Here is a 15,962-nt window from a genome sequence, read left to right as displayed (position 1 = left end):
GAGGGGTTGTTAGCTGGCAAGTCCACGGTTGGTAAGTGGGAGGTTTTTAAGGGCAAACTGAAAATGTTGCAGGAAAGGCATGTGCCAGTAAAGAGGAAGGTTGGGAAAGGCAGGATTAGAGAGCCGTGGATCACAGGGGGTATAGAAGACTTGGTCAGGAAGAAGAGGGAGGCATATGTTAGGTCGAAAAAACTGGGAACGGAGAGTGCGCTGGAGGAATATAGAGAGAGTAGGAGGGAGCTAAAAAGGGGAGTTAAAGGGCGAAAAGAGGGCATGAAATGGCCTTGGCTGATAGAATTAAGGAAAATCCAAAAGCATTTTACTCTTATATTAGGAGCAAGAGAGTGGTTAGAGGGAAAATTGGTCCTCTCAGGGACAAAGGAGGGGAGCTATGTATCGAGACTGAGGGAATGGGGGAGATCCTGAATGAATACTTTGCGTTGGTATTCACGAAGGAGAGGGGTTTGGTGTCATGTAATGTCTTGGAGGGAGCTGTAGATCAGTGGAAGGAAATATCCATTACGAGGGAGGAAGTACTAAGGTTTTTAGGTAGCATAAAAAACGGATAAAGCTCCGGGGCCTGATGGTATTTATCCCAGGCTGCTTAGGGAGGTGAAAGATGAAATTGCTGGGCCTCTGACGCAAATCTTTGTCTCTTCTTTGGACACAGGTGAGGTCCCAGAAGACCGGAGGGTAGCTAATGTGGTACCGCTGTTGAAAAAGGGTAGTAGGGATAACCCTGGTAATTATAGACCAGTGAGTTTGACATCGGTGGTAGGAAAATTATTGGAAAAAATTCTTAGGGATAGGACGTATGAGCATTTGGAGCATTGCGATCTGATTAGGGATACGCAACATGGCTTTGTACGGGGGAGGTCTTGCCTTACGAATCTGGTGGAATTCTTCGAGGAGGTGACAAAAACGGTTGACGATGGGCGAGCCGTTGATGTCGTCTATATGGATTTCAGTAAGGCGTTTGACAAAGTCCCTCACGGTAGGCTGGTAGAAAAGGTTAAGGCACATGGGATACAAGGACAGGTAGCTAGGTGGATCGAAAACTGGCTGGGAAATAGGATAGTAAAAAGTCTGACAACACCAGGTTTTAGTCCAACCTATTTATTTGATAATATTCTCACAAGCTTTCGAGGGGACAGCCTCTTCGTCAGGTGACCTGACGAAGAGGCTGTCCCCTCGAAAGCTTGTGAGAGTATTATCAAATAAATAGGTTGGACTAAAACCTGGTGTTGTCAGACTTTTTACTGTGTTTACGCCAGTCCAACGCCGGCATACCCACATCATGGGAAATAGGAGACAGAGAGTAGTTGTCGAGGGGACCTTTTCTGGCTGGAGGTCAGTCACCAGTGGTGTGCCGCAGGGCTCAGTACTGGGACCTCTCCTCTTTGTAGTATATATAAACGACTTGGAAGAGGGCGTACGTTGTGTGATCAGCAAATTTGCGGATGACACCAAAATGGTAGGATTGGCAGATACTGAGGAGGACTGTCAGGTGACACAGCAGAATGTAGATAGGTTGGTATATTGGGCAGATAGATGGCAGATGGAATTTAATCCTGACAAATGCGAGGTGATGCATTTTGGAAGGAATAATGCAGGGAGGAGTTACGTGATAAAAGGTAGACTGATTGAGAGTATAGAAATGCAGAGGGACCTGGGAGTGCAGGTGCACAACTCTCTGAAGGTGTCGACACAGGTAGAGAAGGTTGTGAAGAAAGCTTATGGAATGCTAGCCTTTATAGGAAGGGGTATAGAGTATAAGAGCTGCCGTCTAATGCTTCAGTTGTACAGAACGTTGGTTAGACCGCATTTGGAGTACTGCGTCCAGTTCTGGTCACCTTACTACCGGAAGGACGTGGAGACCCTGGAGAGGGTGCAGAGGAGGTTTACCAGGATGTTGCCTGGCATGGAAGGACTGAGTTACGAGGAAACGTTGGAGAAACTGGGGCTCTTCTCCTTAGAAAGACGGAGATTAAGGGGGGATATGATAGAGGTATATAAAATACTGAAGGGAATAGATAGAGTCAATAGTGGTAGGCTTTTCCCTAGACTGGGGACAATTACGAGAGGTCACGATCTAAGGGTGAGGGGGGAGAAGTATAATTTGGATATGAGAGGAAGGTTTTTCACGCAGAGGGTCGTGGGGGTATGGAACGCGCTACTGAGTAGGGTGGTGGAGGCAGGCACATTGGACTTGTTTAAGGTTTACTTAGGCAGACACATGAGTGAAGCAAGGATGGAGGGTTATAGTAGAGGGTATTAAATAGGGTCAGAGCCTCGGGACGACACCGGAAATGTAGTATTATATGTTAACGTATTGTCTTTTTATTCCACAGGGTCGGTCCACCTTGTTGTCAAACGAGGGGCATGCACACGGTGGGTCGTGCGTGGGCTGCTCTTGGAGGTTTCGAGAGTGGTCTAGTACTTCGTGTTGTTGTGTATGCTTAATCCTGGACCAGCAGACGGGCACCGCAACAGCTCAGTGACTATCACTGCTAGCTGTGCAGATACATGGATTTGGGCCTGTGTCTGTGGGAGTTTGCGTATTCTCCCTGTGGTTGCGTGGGTTTCCTCCGGGCGCTCCAGTTTCCTCCCACACCCCAAAGATGTGCTCTTAGGCTGATTGGTGTACCAAATTGACACTATTCTCCCCTGAATCTGGCTACATTAGGGGTTCCACTCACAGACAGGGCAGGGTAGGCATGGGAAGATGCGGCGGCGTGGGCTCGTTGGGCCGAAGGGCCTGTTTCCCGTGCTGGGTTGTTCTTTGTTCTTTGTTCTTTGTTGATAGATTTAAGCATTTTCCCTACTACAGGAGTTAAGCTAACCAGCCAATAGTTACCCACTTTTTGTCTATCTCCTTTTTTTAAACAGTGGCATAATATTTGCTGTTTTCTAATCTATGGGAACCACCCCAGAGTCCAGCGAATTTTGGTAAATTACCACTAGTGCATTTGCTACTTCCCCCACCATCTCATTTAGTATCCTGTGATGCATTCCATTAGGGGTGGGAGACTTGGCTACTTTTAGCTCCATTAATTTGCCCAACACTACCTCTTTAGTGATAATAGATTCTAGGTCCTCACCTGCCATAGCCTTCTTGTCATCAATTTTTGTCATGTTATTTGTGTCTTCCACTGTGAACACTGACACAAAATACCTGTTCAATGTCTCGGCTATTTCCAGTTATTGAATTCTCCTTCTCCTCCTCTAAAGGACGAATGTTTACTTTAGCCACTCTTTTTCATTTTATATATTTGTAGAAACTTTTGCTATCTTTTTTGTATTCTGAACTAGTTTACTCTTCTGTTGACTTTTAAAGTTTTCCCAATCCTCTAGTTTCCCACTAATCTTTGCCACTTTGTTTGCATTTTCTTTCAACTTATTTCCTTCGATATCCATGGCTGATTAGCTCTTTTTCTACAGTCCTTCCTCATCACTGGTATCTACTTTTGCTGAGCTTTGTGAAAAATCACTTGAAAGTCCGCCACTGTTCCTCAATTGTCCTGTCATGAAATTTTTGCTTTCAGCCTACCAGAGCCAACTCCTCCCTCATCCCATTGTAGTCTCCTTTGTTTAAGCACAAGACACTGGTATTGGATTTTACCTTCTCACGCTCCATCTGTACTTTAAGTTCAACCATACTGTGATCACTTCTTCTGAGAGGATCCCTAACTATAAGTTCACTAATTACTCCTGTCTCATTACAGGACCAGAGCTAGGATAGTTTGTTCCCTCACAGGTTCCATTACATACTGTTCAAGGAAACTAGCGCGGATACACTCTATGAACTCCTCCTCAGTCTGCCTTGACCAACCTGGTTTGACTAATCGACATGTAGACTAAAATCCCTGATGATAATTGTTGCACAAGTCTTGCGCGCATCAGTTATTTCTTTGTTTCTTTCTCATCCCATCGTGATGTCATTATTTGATCAATTTTGCTAAAATTATGAAGGGTTTCAGTATGGAAGATTAGAGAAGCATGTTGTTATCTGCGGGAAATCCAAAACACAGTCATGGTTGCAAAATAGTTGTTATCTTGTGGTTGCATAGTAGTTCACACTGCTGCCCCACATCATCAAGGACCCCAGTTCAATTCTGGCCTTGGGCGACTGTCTGTGTAGAATTTGTACATTCTTCCCATGTCTGCATGGGTTTCCTCCCACACTCTAAACATGTACAGGTTAGGTGGATTGGCTATGCTAAATTGCCCCTTAGTGTCCCAAGATGTGTAGATTAGATGGATAGACAACGGTAAAGATTTGGGATTATGGGGAGAGGGCCTGGGTAAGAGATTTTGTCAGAGATTTGGGGTAAAATAGCCTTCCTCTGCACTGTAGGAATATTTTTTCTCACAGATTGGTGAGAAGGTAGCACTTGCTACGAGGAGTAGATGAGACGAATTACACTGATGCATGTAGGAGGAAACTAGATAAATATTTGAAAGAAAGGAACATAATAGGGTGAGTTATGTTGGGCTATATGGCCTATTTCTCAGCTGTAAATTTGATGTCATCTCATGTACTAAGCTTCACTTGAGTATCTAATGTAGCGTCTGAGAAGTAAAAGAATTTGTGGTGAATGCAAGCTTTTAGAGCGCAGAAGAGATAATGAAACATTGTTCTGATCTGGGTAAATCAAAGAATACAGTAATGATGGAGAACAGAAGATGATTTTAGTACAGTTCATTTCTCCCATAATAAAATGTACTGTTTGGAATTTCTATTTTTGCACACAGTGTGAGAATGTTATTTTTGAATGTGCCTGCTGCATATAACTATACATACATATATAATATAAATGTGTACCTTAAAACTGCTATGGTTATAATTTTCATAAGGATTCTTGGATTCAAAATGCAGTGCTGGGGATGGTGCTATGTAAAGTGATTGCTGCCTATAGATACACACTATGCACCACCACTCTCTCCCCCCCATCCCCACCACCACCAGTCATTTCTGCTGTGGCCCACGTAGCATACCATTTCTGAGAAGGGTTATTCTGCTGGCATCCCTACCACTGCCAGAAGTGGCTGATCTGATGCCCATTTAGCAATTTTCTTCTATTCATTTATGGGATATGGACATCACTGGCTGGCCAGGATTTATTGCCCATCCCTAGTTGTCCTTGAGAAGATGGAAGTTAGCTGCCTTCTTGAATCACTGCAGTCCATGTTCTGTGATTTGACCCACAACGATGTTAGGGAGGGAATGCCAGGATTTTGACCCAGCGACTGTCAAGGAATGACAGTGCAGGATTCAGTGATGGTAACACCACTGAATTTGGAAAATGCAGGTTACTTCAACAAATTTGCTTGTCATTCAGCAAAGATTAAGTATTCAGTTGCAAGAGGGGCCATGCACTGGTGTTACTCAAAGGGCCAAAACACTAGAGACATTAAACCGAGGCTCCATCTGCCTGGTCACGTGAAAAAAAGGATTCCAATGCACTGTTTCAAAGATGATAGAGATATATTGTGGTGCCTTGGACAATATTTATCCCTCCAACAGCAGGAACAGGTTATCATGTTGTTTGATAATCGGTTACCACATTTCCTACATCAGTGACTACACGTCAAGAATTATTCAATTAGGTGTAAATTGCTTTGAAATATCCACTAGGATGGTTAACAGTGAGGCTGTGTGTTGGGCTACAAAAAGACATAGACAGGATGGTCAAATGAGCATATAAGTGGCAGCTGGAATTTAACCCTGAAAAGTGAGGGGATACACTTTGGAAGGAATAATTTGACAAGGAATAGTACGAACAGTATGACAACAGGAAGTTCTGTGGAACAAAGGGATCTTGGCATGTTTGTCCATAGATCACTATGAACAAACACAGTGGAAGGACATGTTGTTAGACCAGTGAAAAAGGCATAGAGGACACTTGCCTTTGTCAATCGACACATAGATTACAAAAGCAGGGAAATCATGTTGGAGTTGTATCAAACTTTGGTGAGGCCACAGTGTACAGTTCTGGTTGCCACATTATTGGAAGGATATGATTGCACTGCAGGATGTGAAGAGGAGATTCACCAGGGTGGTGCCTGGGATGGAGATGGAACATCTAACTTAAGAGAAGTTGGATAGGGTTGGGTTGTTTTTGTTGGAGCAGAGAAGCCTGAGGGGTGACCTGATCTAAGTGTACAAGATTATGAAGGGCATAAACAGGGTGGATTAGGAGTAGCTGTTCCCCTTAGTTGAAGAGTCAGTCACGAGAAAATATAGGTTCAAGGTGAGGGGAAGGAGGATAAGAGGTGGTCGGGGGGGGGGGGGCGCTGGTGGATGTGAAGCAAAAGCTTTTAACCTGGAGGGTGTTGACAGTCTGGAATGTGCTGCCTGGGAGGGTGGTAGAGGCGAGTTGCCTCACATTCTTTATAAAGTACCTGGATGAGGACTTGGCATGTCATAACATTCAAGGCTATGGGGTAAGTACTGTAAATGGGATTAGGTGTTTCTAATGTGTTGGTGCAAACTTATTGGGCCAAAGGGCCTCCTCTGCATTGTATGATTCTATGACAAATGCAAAGATCTTGGTCTCAACTGAGATCTGGGGTTCTGTAACCCCCATGACTTGCCTGGGTTTGCAAAACCTCACTTGCTGTACTGTCTGGAGACAATACACATCTCTTTAATCTCTGCCTAATGCTCTTTCCACTCACATTGTCTGCATCTTTAAGACTTGAATAGCAGGTTAGCTGTAAAGACTCACATTCTAATCAGTATTCTGTAAACCATGTGTGCTGTTGCATGCTTTGTCTGAGACCAGAACTCTCCACTCACCTAACAAAGGGGCAAACCCTGAAAGCTTGTGGGTTTACTATCAAATAAACTGGTTGGACTTTAACTTGGTGTTGTGAGACTTCTTACTGTGCTTCACTTGCAAGCAGCTGGAGATAATTTAGCACAGCACAGTGATTAGCATTGCTGCCTCAGTTCCAGGGACCCCAAATTCAATTCCTAGTTTGGGTCATTGTGTGGAGTTTGCACATTGTGTCTGTGTGCGTTTCCTCCGGTTTCTTTCCGCAGTCCAAAAATGTGCAGGTTAGGTAGATGGCCATGCCAAATTGCCCCTTAATGTCCAGGATTTGTAGATTAGTGGGGTAAATACGTGAGGATAAGGCCTGAGGTAGGATTGTTGTTGGTGCAGACTCAGTGGGGCGAACATCCTTCTTCTGCACTACCCTAAGAGTCCCTGGAAAGAGTTACAGTTGGAGAGATTCAGGGCTGTAGTCACCTTGATAGCCAATGCCACCTGCTCCTCTTGGGAGAAAATCTGCTTCCTGAAGCACTGTTACTTGGACATGTTGCAAAAGCTCACTCTCTGCTGGGGGTATCACCGCCTTAATTAAGAAACTGAATTTCCTGACTACCACGATCATCTTCAGTAAGCTTGTAAGCCCATTTTCTGGGATCAAACCTGTACAAATATTTTTGGGGTAGGGGTGGGAGGAAGAGGAGAGGGGCATTATGGCCATTAAGAGCACTATTGAGGTAGCCACCTCAGGGAGGCAACAAAAGAAAATTGCTGCACTCTTACTTGTCTGCCAATCCTTGATTTTGGACTTTCACTTCTTAGCGAATTGTCCTTCAGCCTTGGCAAAATGTGCAATCAGTAGTCACAAGTTGCCTCGTGGTAAAATTCTTCATGTTTCCCTCAAAAAGACACACTTGACAGTGAAAATGAAGTACCAGGAGGAAGAGAGAGAGCTCTGAAAGTTATGGGTTTCAAAGCTAGTAAAAGTACTTATGGTCTTTCCATTCGGAATTTTGCCATTGTCTTGGAAACACATTATATTCCCTCCCATCTCTATTTCATGGGCTTTGTTTGCATTTCCTATTTCAGAGGCCCTATTTCAACAAGCTTTGTACAAGATGGTAGAAATATGATCTTACATTGAATAATTAAAACTGGAGGAAAAGGATTGTATCTACTGGAGATTTTAGTTTCAATGCTCTGCACCTAATGCAATCACAGTACAAGGAATTACTTGCATTTATAAATTTCCATTGATTTGACAGGAATTTATGGCCTATGGCCATCTTTAGCCATTTCAAGACAAGACAGTAAAGCAAATATGCTACAACCCAGTACTTCCTTACACCATCAGGAAAAAAAGCTTTAATAAAAGATTTGATGTCAGTACATAAACTGTGCATACAGTGACATTTTACAAAAATACAACTGATTTGGCATCAACATAATAAACATAATGCACCACCTCACTGCATTAAAAATGTAAAAGCATTCATTTTTTTTTATAACAAATCAACACAAGGTAAATTCTGATTGCTTATAGTGCAATTACTCTGGCTTACAGAAAAGATCACCATTTAAAAGGTACCCATGCACCTTCTTAGTAAAGCAGAAGTACTACACAAAAGTAACAATGTTGGCTATTGTCAGAAACAGTGCAACGTTGCACTAAGAATAATTCAGTGTTACCCAAATGTAATACCATACAAAAATTTCACATTTTAAATTGAGTGTCATTAGCTTAGTCTGACTTAGAGAGAGCTCTTTAAACAAACAATTTATTACTTTAGGATTTGGAACTTTACCGGACACTGAGTTTTTATGTCTATGTCCAGTAAGAAATTTAACTGCTATGATGAGCTAAAATCTATACATTTACCATGCATCACCTACTGCAAAAAAAATTACAAATCTACATGTATGTATTAACTTGTATATTAGTGGCAGCTTCATTAATAGTATTGTGCTCAAGATACTTCAAGTAGTAGTGTCAAGGCAGACATATCATCAGATATTTTCCCTAATTTGCAAAATATTGCATTCCAATCAGTTTGGCTTTGGTCTTAATGTCATCCGTACTATATACACAGTATTCCATGTTCAACAAGACAAAGGAAAAGGCTCAGGTGTTATCTTAAATGCCTCCATGTGGGCACATCAATTGGGTTACAGACAATAAGCAATAGAAAAAGCTATGAATAAATATTGGTCACTGTTATTCTACCTCATGCACAGCAAACTGACAACAGTAGTACTCAAAGTTCACATTGCAGTTTTCCTGGAAATTAAACATTGCAAATTAAACTGCAGGATTGGCCACCTCACAAAATGTTAGCATGTGGCGTACCGGAGTTGAAATTCAGTTTCCGCAAGAGAGCAGCACATGATGCAAACTAGCTGCCCATTCTATATCCTGCCTGGCTCGCTTTGACTTGACTGAAAGAAAAATTGGGCAGGGTATATAATGGGCAACTAATCTTCTGTTATGCATTTTGCATTCATGCTGAAACAGAATTTCACCTTTTTTCACTGTAGTATTGAAACAGGGGAGAACTTATGCCAATTCATTTCAGAGATTTGGCTGTAAATAACAGGCTCCAAACTTACAATTCTTGTTACCAACCATTAAATGCAGTTCACCTTATTTATTTTACATTTGTTATTTAGAATGAGGGAATAACAACATTAATGTAATTGTATTTTTTTCCAAACACAGAGGCTCAGCAACATAATAATATAAAAGAAAAAACCCAAAAAACCACTACAAATTAATATCCTAACCAATGAATTATTTTCTAAACTAGTTTTCTAAACTATAACCATTCTTAACTTTCCATATGTGTTTAACGAGAAATGCACATTATTCGACTTTTGATTGCCAGATGTACAGTGCACGTTTTCTCCCCATAGCGGCATACTCCAAAAAAGATCAAAGTAAGTGTAGGCACAGGTTGGTACCAGCTAAGAACTAGAGATTATCCAAGTGTACATAATGGTACACATGGGGTTTAACAGGTTAAAAACATGCAGATACCAGCACAGCTCATGGCAAAATATTCCCGTGCTTAAACAGCTAGGATCAACTTATTGTAAGGTTATCTGAAGACAATTGGAAAGATTCCTGCCTCCTCCCCAGTGACAGGTCTATCCCTTTGGGTCCCGTCAGTCAGCTAACTGGTCCATCATCAACAGGGTCAAGGGTACCACTGCCCTGTCTGGCTCAAGATGTCAATCTGTTGTATTACAACAGCTTGGTTCCAATATTCTTTCACTAGCTGTGTCATTATTAATAAAGCAAAATTATATTTATTGTACATCCAAACTTGGCTTCAGTAGGTTTACTGATTTTCACATTGTACTATATATAGCGACGAATCTGTCTTAATAGAGATTTCTAGGCAAGTACGTCAGAGTTTAAACTTATTTCTCACTTGTATTGTGCTACTTTACCTAAAAGTCATTCTCCCAAAAAACACAAAAAAAACATGTAAAAAGCATTTCAAAATGATAAGCCACATTTTCCAGCTGGAGGAAGGTTTTGATGTACACTACACTAAACATCTACTTAACAAATGGAAGCTACTCCAGAGAATTAATTAGCAATTTTGCACAGATTAATATTACATTACTGCAGTTTTCAAAGTTCTATTCACAAAGCAAGTTCTGAAAGAGTAAACATGTCTTCATTTTTTTTTCTTGCAGACCATAAATTCGTGTCATTTGTTTTTAATTCTACAGATCCACTTTCTAAACTTCTACCACATGAAACAAATCCACACCGTCCATATCTCTGCTGAACACTGCTGTGGTTTTCCATAGTTGACTCCGACACTTAAGTTTGCTTGTGTCTTTGTCTTTACTGAACGACGCTGACTTCTCCTGCATATTTTCCAATCATCAAACGCCTAGCTGCTTCTTCTGTTCAAAGTACGTTTCAAATCTCGCTAAAGCATAATCCTGTGGAAGAAATCATTAACAACTGAAAATATTTCAGAATGGAAATTTGTGTTTTATTTATATCCTGTTTCCTACTATTGAGAAGGTATTCAATTTCAAGATCAAAAATGCTACCATTTTGAACAAGAAGTGTACGAAAGTAAATTAAAGCCACACATGCTCTCTTTCCAAACTTTTAACCTTTATATTTAACTCACCAAATATCCAAATTCAATTGCTGAAATCCGAGCCTGAATAATGGACCACAGGCCCCAAAAGAAATGTGATGCAAGTGCGTATCTGAAAATTTTAAATACATAGAAATATTAACACAGGTGCACAGTTTAATTAATATAATCAGAAAGGAATAGCTTAACAGACGAGTGTAGGAATATACAGGATAAAATACCATGACATGTAATTTCACTGGTCTAAAATATATTGTGCTTTATACACTCTCTCATTAGTATTTTAAGAAAAAGCTATTGTACTGGGCCAACACTATCCATTCCACAAGCTTATTTCAAAAGCAGACATGCATTTAAACATCTTAAAAGAGCAATATACCATAACTATCCAAAATACTATCTACTTGTTAATTACTTGATGAAAATGGTAAAATGAAAATAAAATCATAATGCTTACCAATCATGTTTTAATTATTAAATACTACTTAAAAGATTGCTAAATACCATTTTGATTCTGTATTTGAGGTGATGGAAGCTTGTAGAATTCAGCAATGGCTACATTGCCTTTGCTGCCTATTAAAACTTAATTGATCTCCTTATAATTAAGTTTATTTATTAGTGTCACAGATAGGCTTACATTAACACTGCAATGAAGTTACTGTGAAAATCCTCTGTGTAGCCTGTTTGGGTACATGGAGAGAAAATTTATCTTGGCCAATGCACCTAACCAGCACATCTTTCAGACTGTGGGAGGTAACCGGAGTACCCGGAAACCCACGCAGACATGGGGAGAATATGCAAACTCCACACAGATAGTGACCCAAGCCAGGAATCAAACCCAGGTCCCTGGTATTGTGAGGCAGCAGCGCTAACCACTGTGCCTCCATGCCACCCATGACATATTCCTTAAGCTTCAATCATAGCATCAGAGGAACCAAATTTGAAGATGTACCCTAAATTTTGTATGAACTGAAATTACAGATAACTGTACGTCAGAGAATTTGAGGTTACCATATACTAGATTTAAATACTGTCCTTATAGCACCAGAAGCTGTGTTTGAATCCAATTGGATCCAATGGGATGAAAATCAACCTTGGGCAACAAGAAAAATTGGCGGCTGACAAAATAAATGTTCGAAGTCATTGTCTGTGGTGGGACAACACAAAATAGAAATGATGCAGATTACTGGCAAGGGAGGGAGTCCTGCTTGCCTCTCAGGGCACGGTTTTGAAACAAACATGGAAGGAAGTGGATGATGAGGCTGAAAGAATCAATGGATGGTACTGACACACCACACAATCATCAGGACATGAAACCTGTCCTTACGAGCAATGATCACCACAGTAAATCTTTAGGACAGCCTGACTTGCTTAGTATTTCTCTACTTTTTTTGCACCCCAAAAAATGAACAAATAGGCAGATGATGTGAAAATCCATTGTACCATTATTGCAGACAAAAGGAAATGAATCTTAATGCAAGGCAGGAGTTCTGCAGTTGCGGAGGGAAGGCAGGCTGGACAGCATACTGTCTGAACTGCTGTAATGTGAGCCCGGGGACCAGGTACACAATAGAATTTGCAGCTGGACTGTCCTGTGGCGAATGAGAGCAACTGTGTGGCAATGGTCCACAGCAGGTCAAGTGTTACCTTTCGTTGCAAACCCTGGAATAGCACACCTGTTATCCCTGACCTCACAAGGCGCCACTGGGAGAGGTGGTGGTTAGGTACAACACATACTGCAAGAGTCTAGCAGGATATCCACCCCCACTTTCTGCACAGGCTGCTGAGTTGAAAGCTGATGCACTTGCAGGAAGTACCATGCCAGCTGTGGGTGGGCACCGCTTCCGGTTGCTCAGGAAAGCAATTTAAAATTCCACTCAGTCAACTTTGGAGTGGTTAAGTAACCTGGAGAATGTTACTCTATCAAAGTAGCTTTAAAATGGTGCTACAAATCTTTAAAACAGCACTTCAAATATACTTCCTTAAAAGTAATACCAGAGTCTGGGTACCCATTTTCTGTAACAGAAATAGTATTGCACCCAGTTATCTGTTAACTGAACTGATTCATACACACATGAATTGGGAGAGAGCAGGAGTAGGCCACCGGGCCCTTCAAGCCTGCTCCACCATTCAATAAGATTATGGCTGATCTCATCATAACCTGAACTCCACATTCCCACCTATTCCTGATAACCTTTCAGCCCTTTCTTACCCAGAATCTACCTACCTCTTGTTTAAAAATATTCAAAAACTCTGCTTCCACCATCTTTTGGGGAAGAATTCCAAAGATTCTCACGCCTGAGAGAAAAGAATTCTCCTCATCATTGTCCTAACTGGACAAACCCCTAGTTCTAGATTGTCCCACAAGAGGAAACATCCTCTTCACAGCACTGACAAGACCCTCAGGAGCTTATCAATTCTCCTCTAACTCTTCCAAACTCCAGCAGATACAAGTCTAGTATGTCCAACCTTTCTTCAAATGACATTCCACCCATTCCAGGTATTAGTCTGGTAAACCTGCTCCAAATTGCCTTCCATCTTTCCTTAAATAAAGGGGACCAACAGTGTACAGAGCAGTTCAGATGTGGTCTCACCAATGCTCTGCATAAGTGAAGCATAATCTTGGTACTTTTGCATTAATTTCCTTTGCAATAAATGGTAATGTTATATTAGCTTTCCTAATTTCCTGTATAGTTGCCTTTTGTGAACCATACACTTGAACCCCGTAGATCCCTCTGCATTTCAAGAGCCTGGCAATGTCTCACCATTTAGATAATGTGCTTCTTTTGTTCTTCCTGTGAAAAAGGGATAATTTCACATGTTCTCACATTATACTCCATTTTCTGGTCATTGCACACTCACTGTGTCTATAATGCCTCTGGATTCATTGGTATGTTTTCCTATTTTGGAATTTAGTTTTACCTTACAAATTCACGAGAAACAGGTTGCACCTTTTAAATCATACAGTTTGAAAAAAAGGCTGTTTTTTTTTTAAGTGTCACCAGTTGTTATAATTACCTATTTATTTCTTCTAACATTTGGTCCTCCATTTTTGCCATCTGTTTGTCATCCAAGTTGTCAAATTCATTCTGGAACTCAGCACTGTAAACTCTGATAAAATGGAGCTGTCAACAGAATAATAATAAAATGGAATTTGGGTGAGAAACTAGTTTGACACAGGTTATATAGTCTGCAATAAAGATATTCAAATTAAAAAAAGCAATTGCAAAACTTTTAATATTTTTTATTTGTTGGTTTGACATCACTGACAAAGTCTATGATCAGAACACTTAAGTAATTGCAGCTTAAGACGTGTGCAAGTTAGGCAGAGTGGAAAAGATTAATTTCCAACACTATTTTATGCGAACCGACGGTTGCAAGATGGAGAGATCAAAGGTACAATCTGACGAAAAGTGAATTCAGATTTCATGTTAGGAGGTACTTTTTCAGACAGCATAATAATTATCCAGAATGCTTTTCCAAGTGGAAAGCTCAAATCGAATGTTTAAGAAAGAATCAAAAGTTTTGACATGTGGAGTTGTAGATTATCATGGATTTGAAGCAGATGGGCCAATTGTCTCCCTCATCTATATTCACCTTCTGAACTTTGCTGAATAAAAAGCTAACTTACACTGCTTTGTATTAACCACAGGCATTTCGGCAGAATTTTTTGAAAATATAAGTAATGCTGTTTTCTTGAACAGCCATCCTGAAAAACTCTTATTAAAATCGTGGAATACAACTGTTTTCTGTCAATGAAGCACTAGAAGCTTATCTCATCCAAACTGGGCAGGGCTAAGCCAGTTTGTATTTCCAAAATCTAGTGCTCTGGCAGGTTTCCACCTACAGGCTCAATCCAGCCTGACTGCTGCCCAATTACCTACTTAAGAGGCTGGAAATTGAGAGGACACAACAGTCTGCTTCATCAGTCCTTAAAGGCCCACACACCCCTATTGTTCTGCAGTCTTTTCAAGGGGTGAATGAAGCAAGAATTGATTAGCTAAAAATAAAGCAGTGGAGGATAGAATGAACGTGGAAGCAGGAAACTGAGTCTGTGAGCAAATGCCATTATGGTGCTGTACAGAAACCCTGGATGTATATTATAGTCCTTACTTACAATGTGGAGGTGCAAGGATGGTAGTCATACTGTTCAGCATCTTCCTCAGAAGACAACTGTATATCATGTTTTATAGCAAGTGGCATCCAGGGCACACCATCAACCCAACCAAGTGCATGCCCTTCTTGCCTTCAAGCTCACCACCAGCAAGAACACAGGAGTCTTGCCCTATGGTGAAGTGTTCTCAGGCAAAAGGAGGCGGCAGAGTTGAGCACACATGGAGTTAAATTGCCTAAAAGTGGTACTGGGTTGGGATTCCACTATCATCCCACCCACTTTGTGATTTCACTGGAGGTTTGAAGGGGAATGAGGAACACCTGAGCAGTTGTCAGGTAAGGCATTCAAATACTGCAATAAACTTAACGGCAGTTTTAGCTTAGCATTCTGGCTTAAATACTTTTTTCCCAGCCCATCAGCAACTTGCCACTGTGGACAAGTAACTAACCTGTTCCAGGGTCCCCATAATTAGAAATTAATCTTTTAACTGAGTCACCATGTCATCCTTTCTGCCTTCCCTGATCGATTGGGAATCCAGACTGGACGATTGCTAATACCATGACTCAGATAAAGAGTGTGAGCACCTGTTCCTTCACCTTTTGTGTTCTCAACCCAATACTGCTCCCACCATTTGGCCAGGGACTATGATTAAGTTGGGACTATTTCATCCAATGGCACTGTAAAACAACCTTGCTGTTTTGTCACACTGACATAGACAAAACTCTCTCAGCACCAATGAGCTTCACAGCTCCACGCATTCCTGAATATATAGTGGAGTTGAGTAGATAGAATAGGGTGAATGTAAAGTTGTTCTGCAAATGTCCATGCACGTATAGGATCAAATTGCATTAATGCAAATGGTAATATAATAGTACTGTGACCACACACAAGGCCTCAAAATATTTAAGAAGTCTCTCCTCCTTTGAAATTGGAAATAAATGCCATGTC

General features: G+C 41.1%; 1 protein-coding gene across 4 annotated transcripts in view; it reads right to left on the bottom strand.

The window, feature by feature from the left end:
* Positions 1–8,124: 8,124 nt before the first annotated feature.
* Positions 8,125–15,962, bottom strand: part of LOC145343834 (choline kinase alpha-like) — a 61,807-nt gene continuing 53,969 nt past the window's right edge. For all 4 annotated transcript variants that reach the window (XM_080190238.1, XM_080190237.1, XM_080190239.1 and 1 more), the window contains 3 exons: positions 13,919–14,025; positions 10,931–11,012; positions 8,125–10,733 (listed from right to left, as the gene is read on the bottom strand). In XM_080190238.1, the coding sequence (XP_080046364.1) occupies positions 10,674–10,733; positions 10,931–11,012; positions 13,919–14,025 (249 nt within the window). In that variant the 3' untranslated portion in view covers positions 8,125–10,673. The remainder of the gene's footprint in view (positions 10,734–10,930; positions 11,013–13,918; positions 14,026–15,962) is intronic.

The sequence above is a fragment of the Carcharhinus amblyrhynchos genome, chromosome 6 (assembly GCF_965287045.1).
Source record: "Carcharhinus amblyrhynchos chromosome 6, sCarAmb.v2.hapA, whole genome shotgun sequence".
NCBI lineage: Eukaryota > Metazoa > Chordata > Chondrichthyes > Carcharhiniformes > Carcharhinidae > Carcharhinus > Carcharhinus amblyrhynchos.
Note: the sequence above shows the minus strand (reverse complement) of the source record. Positions and strands in the feature narration are given on the sequence as shown.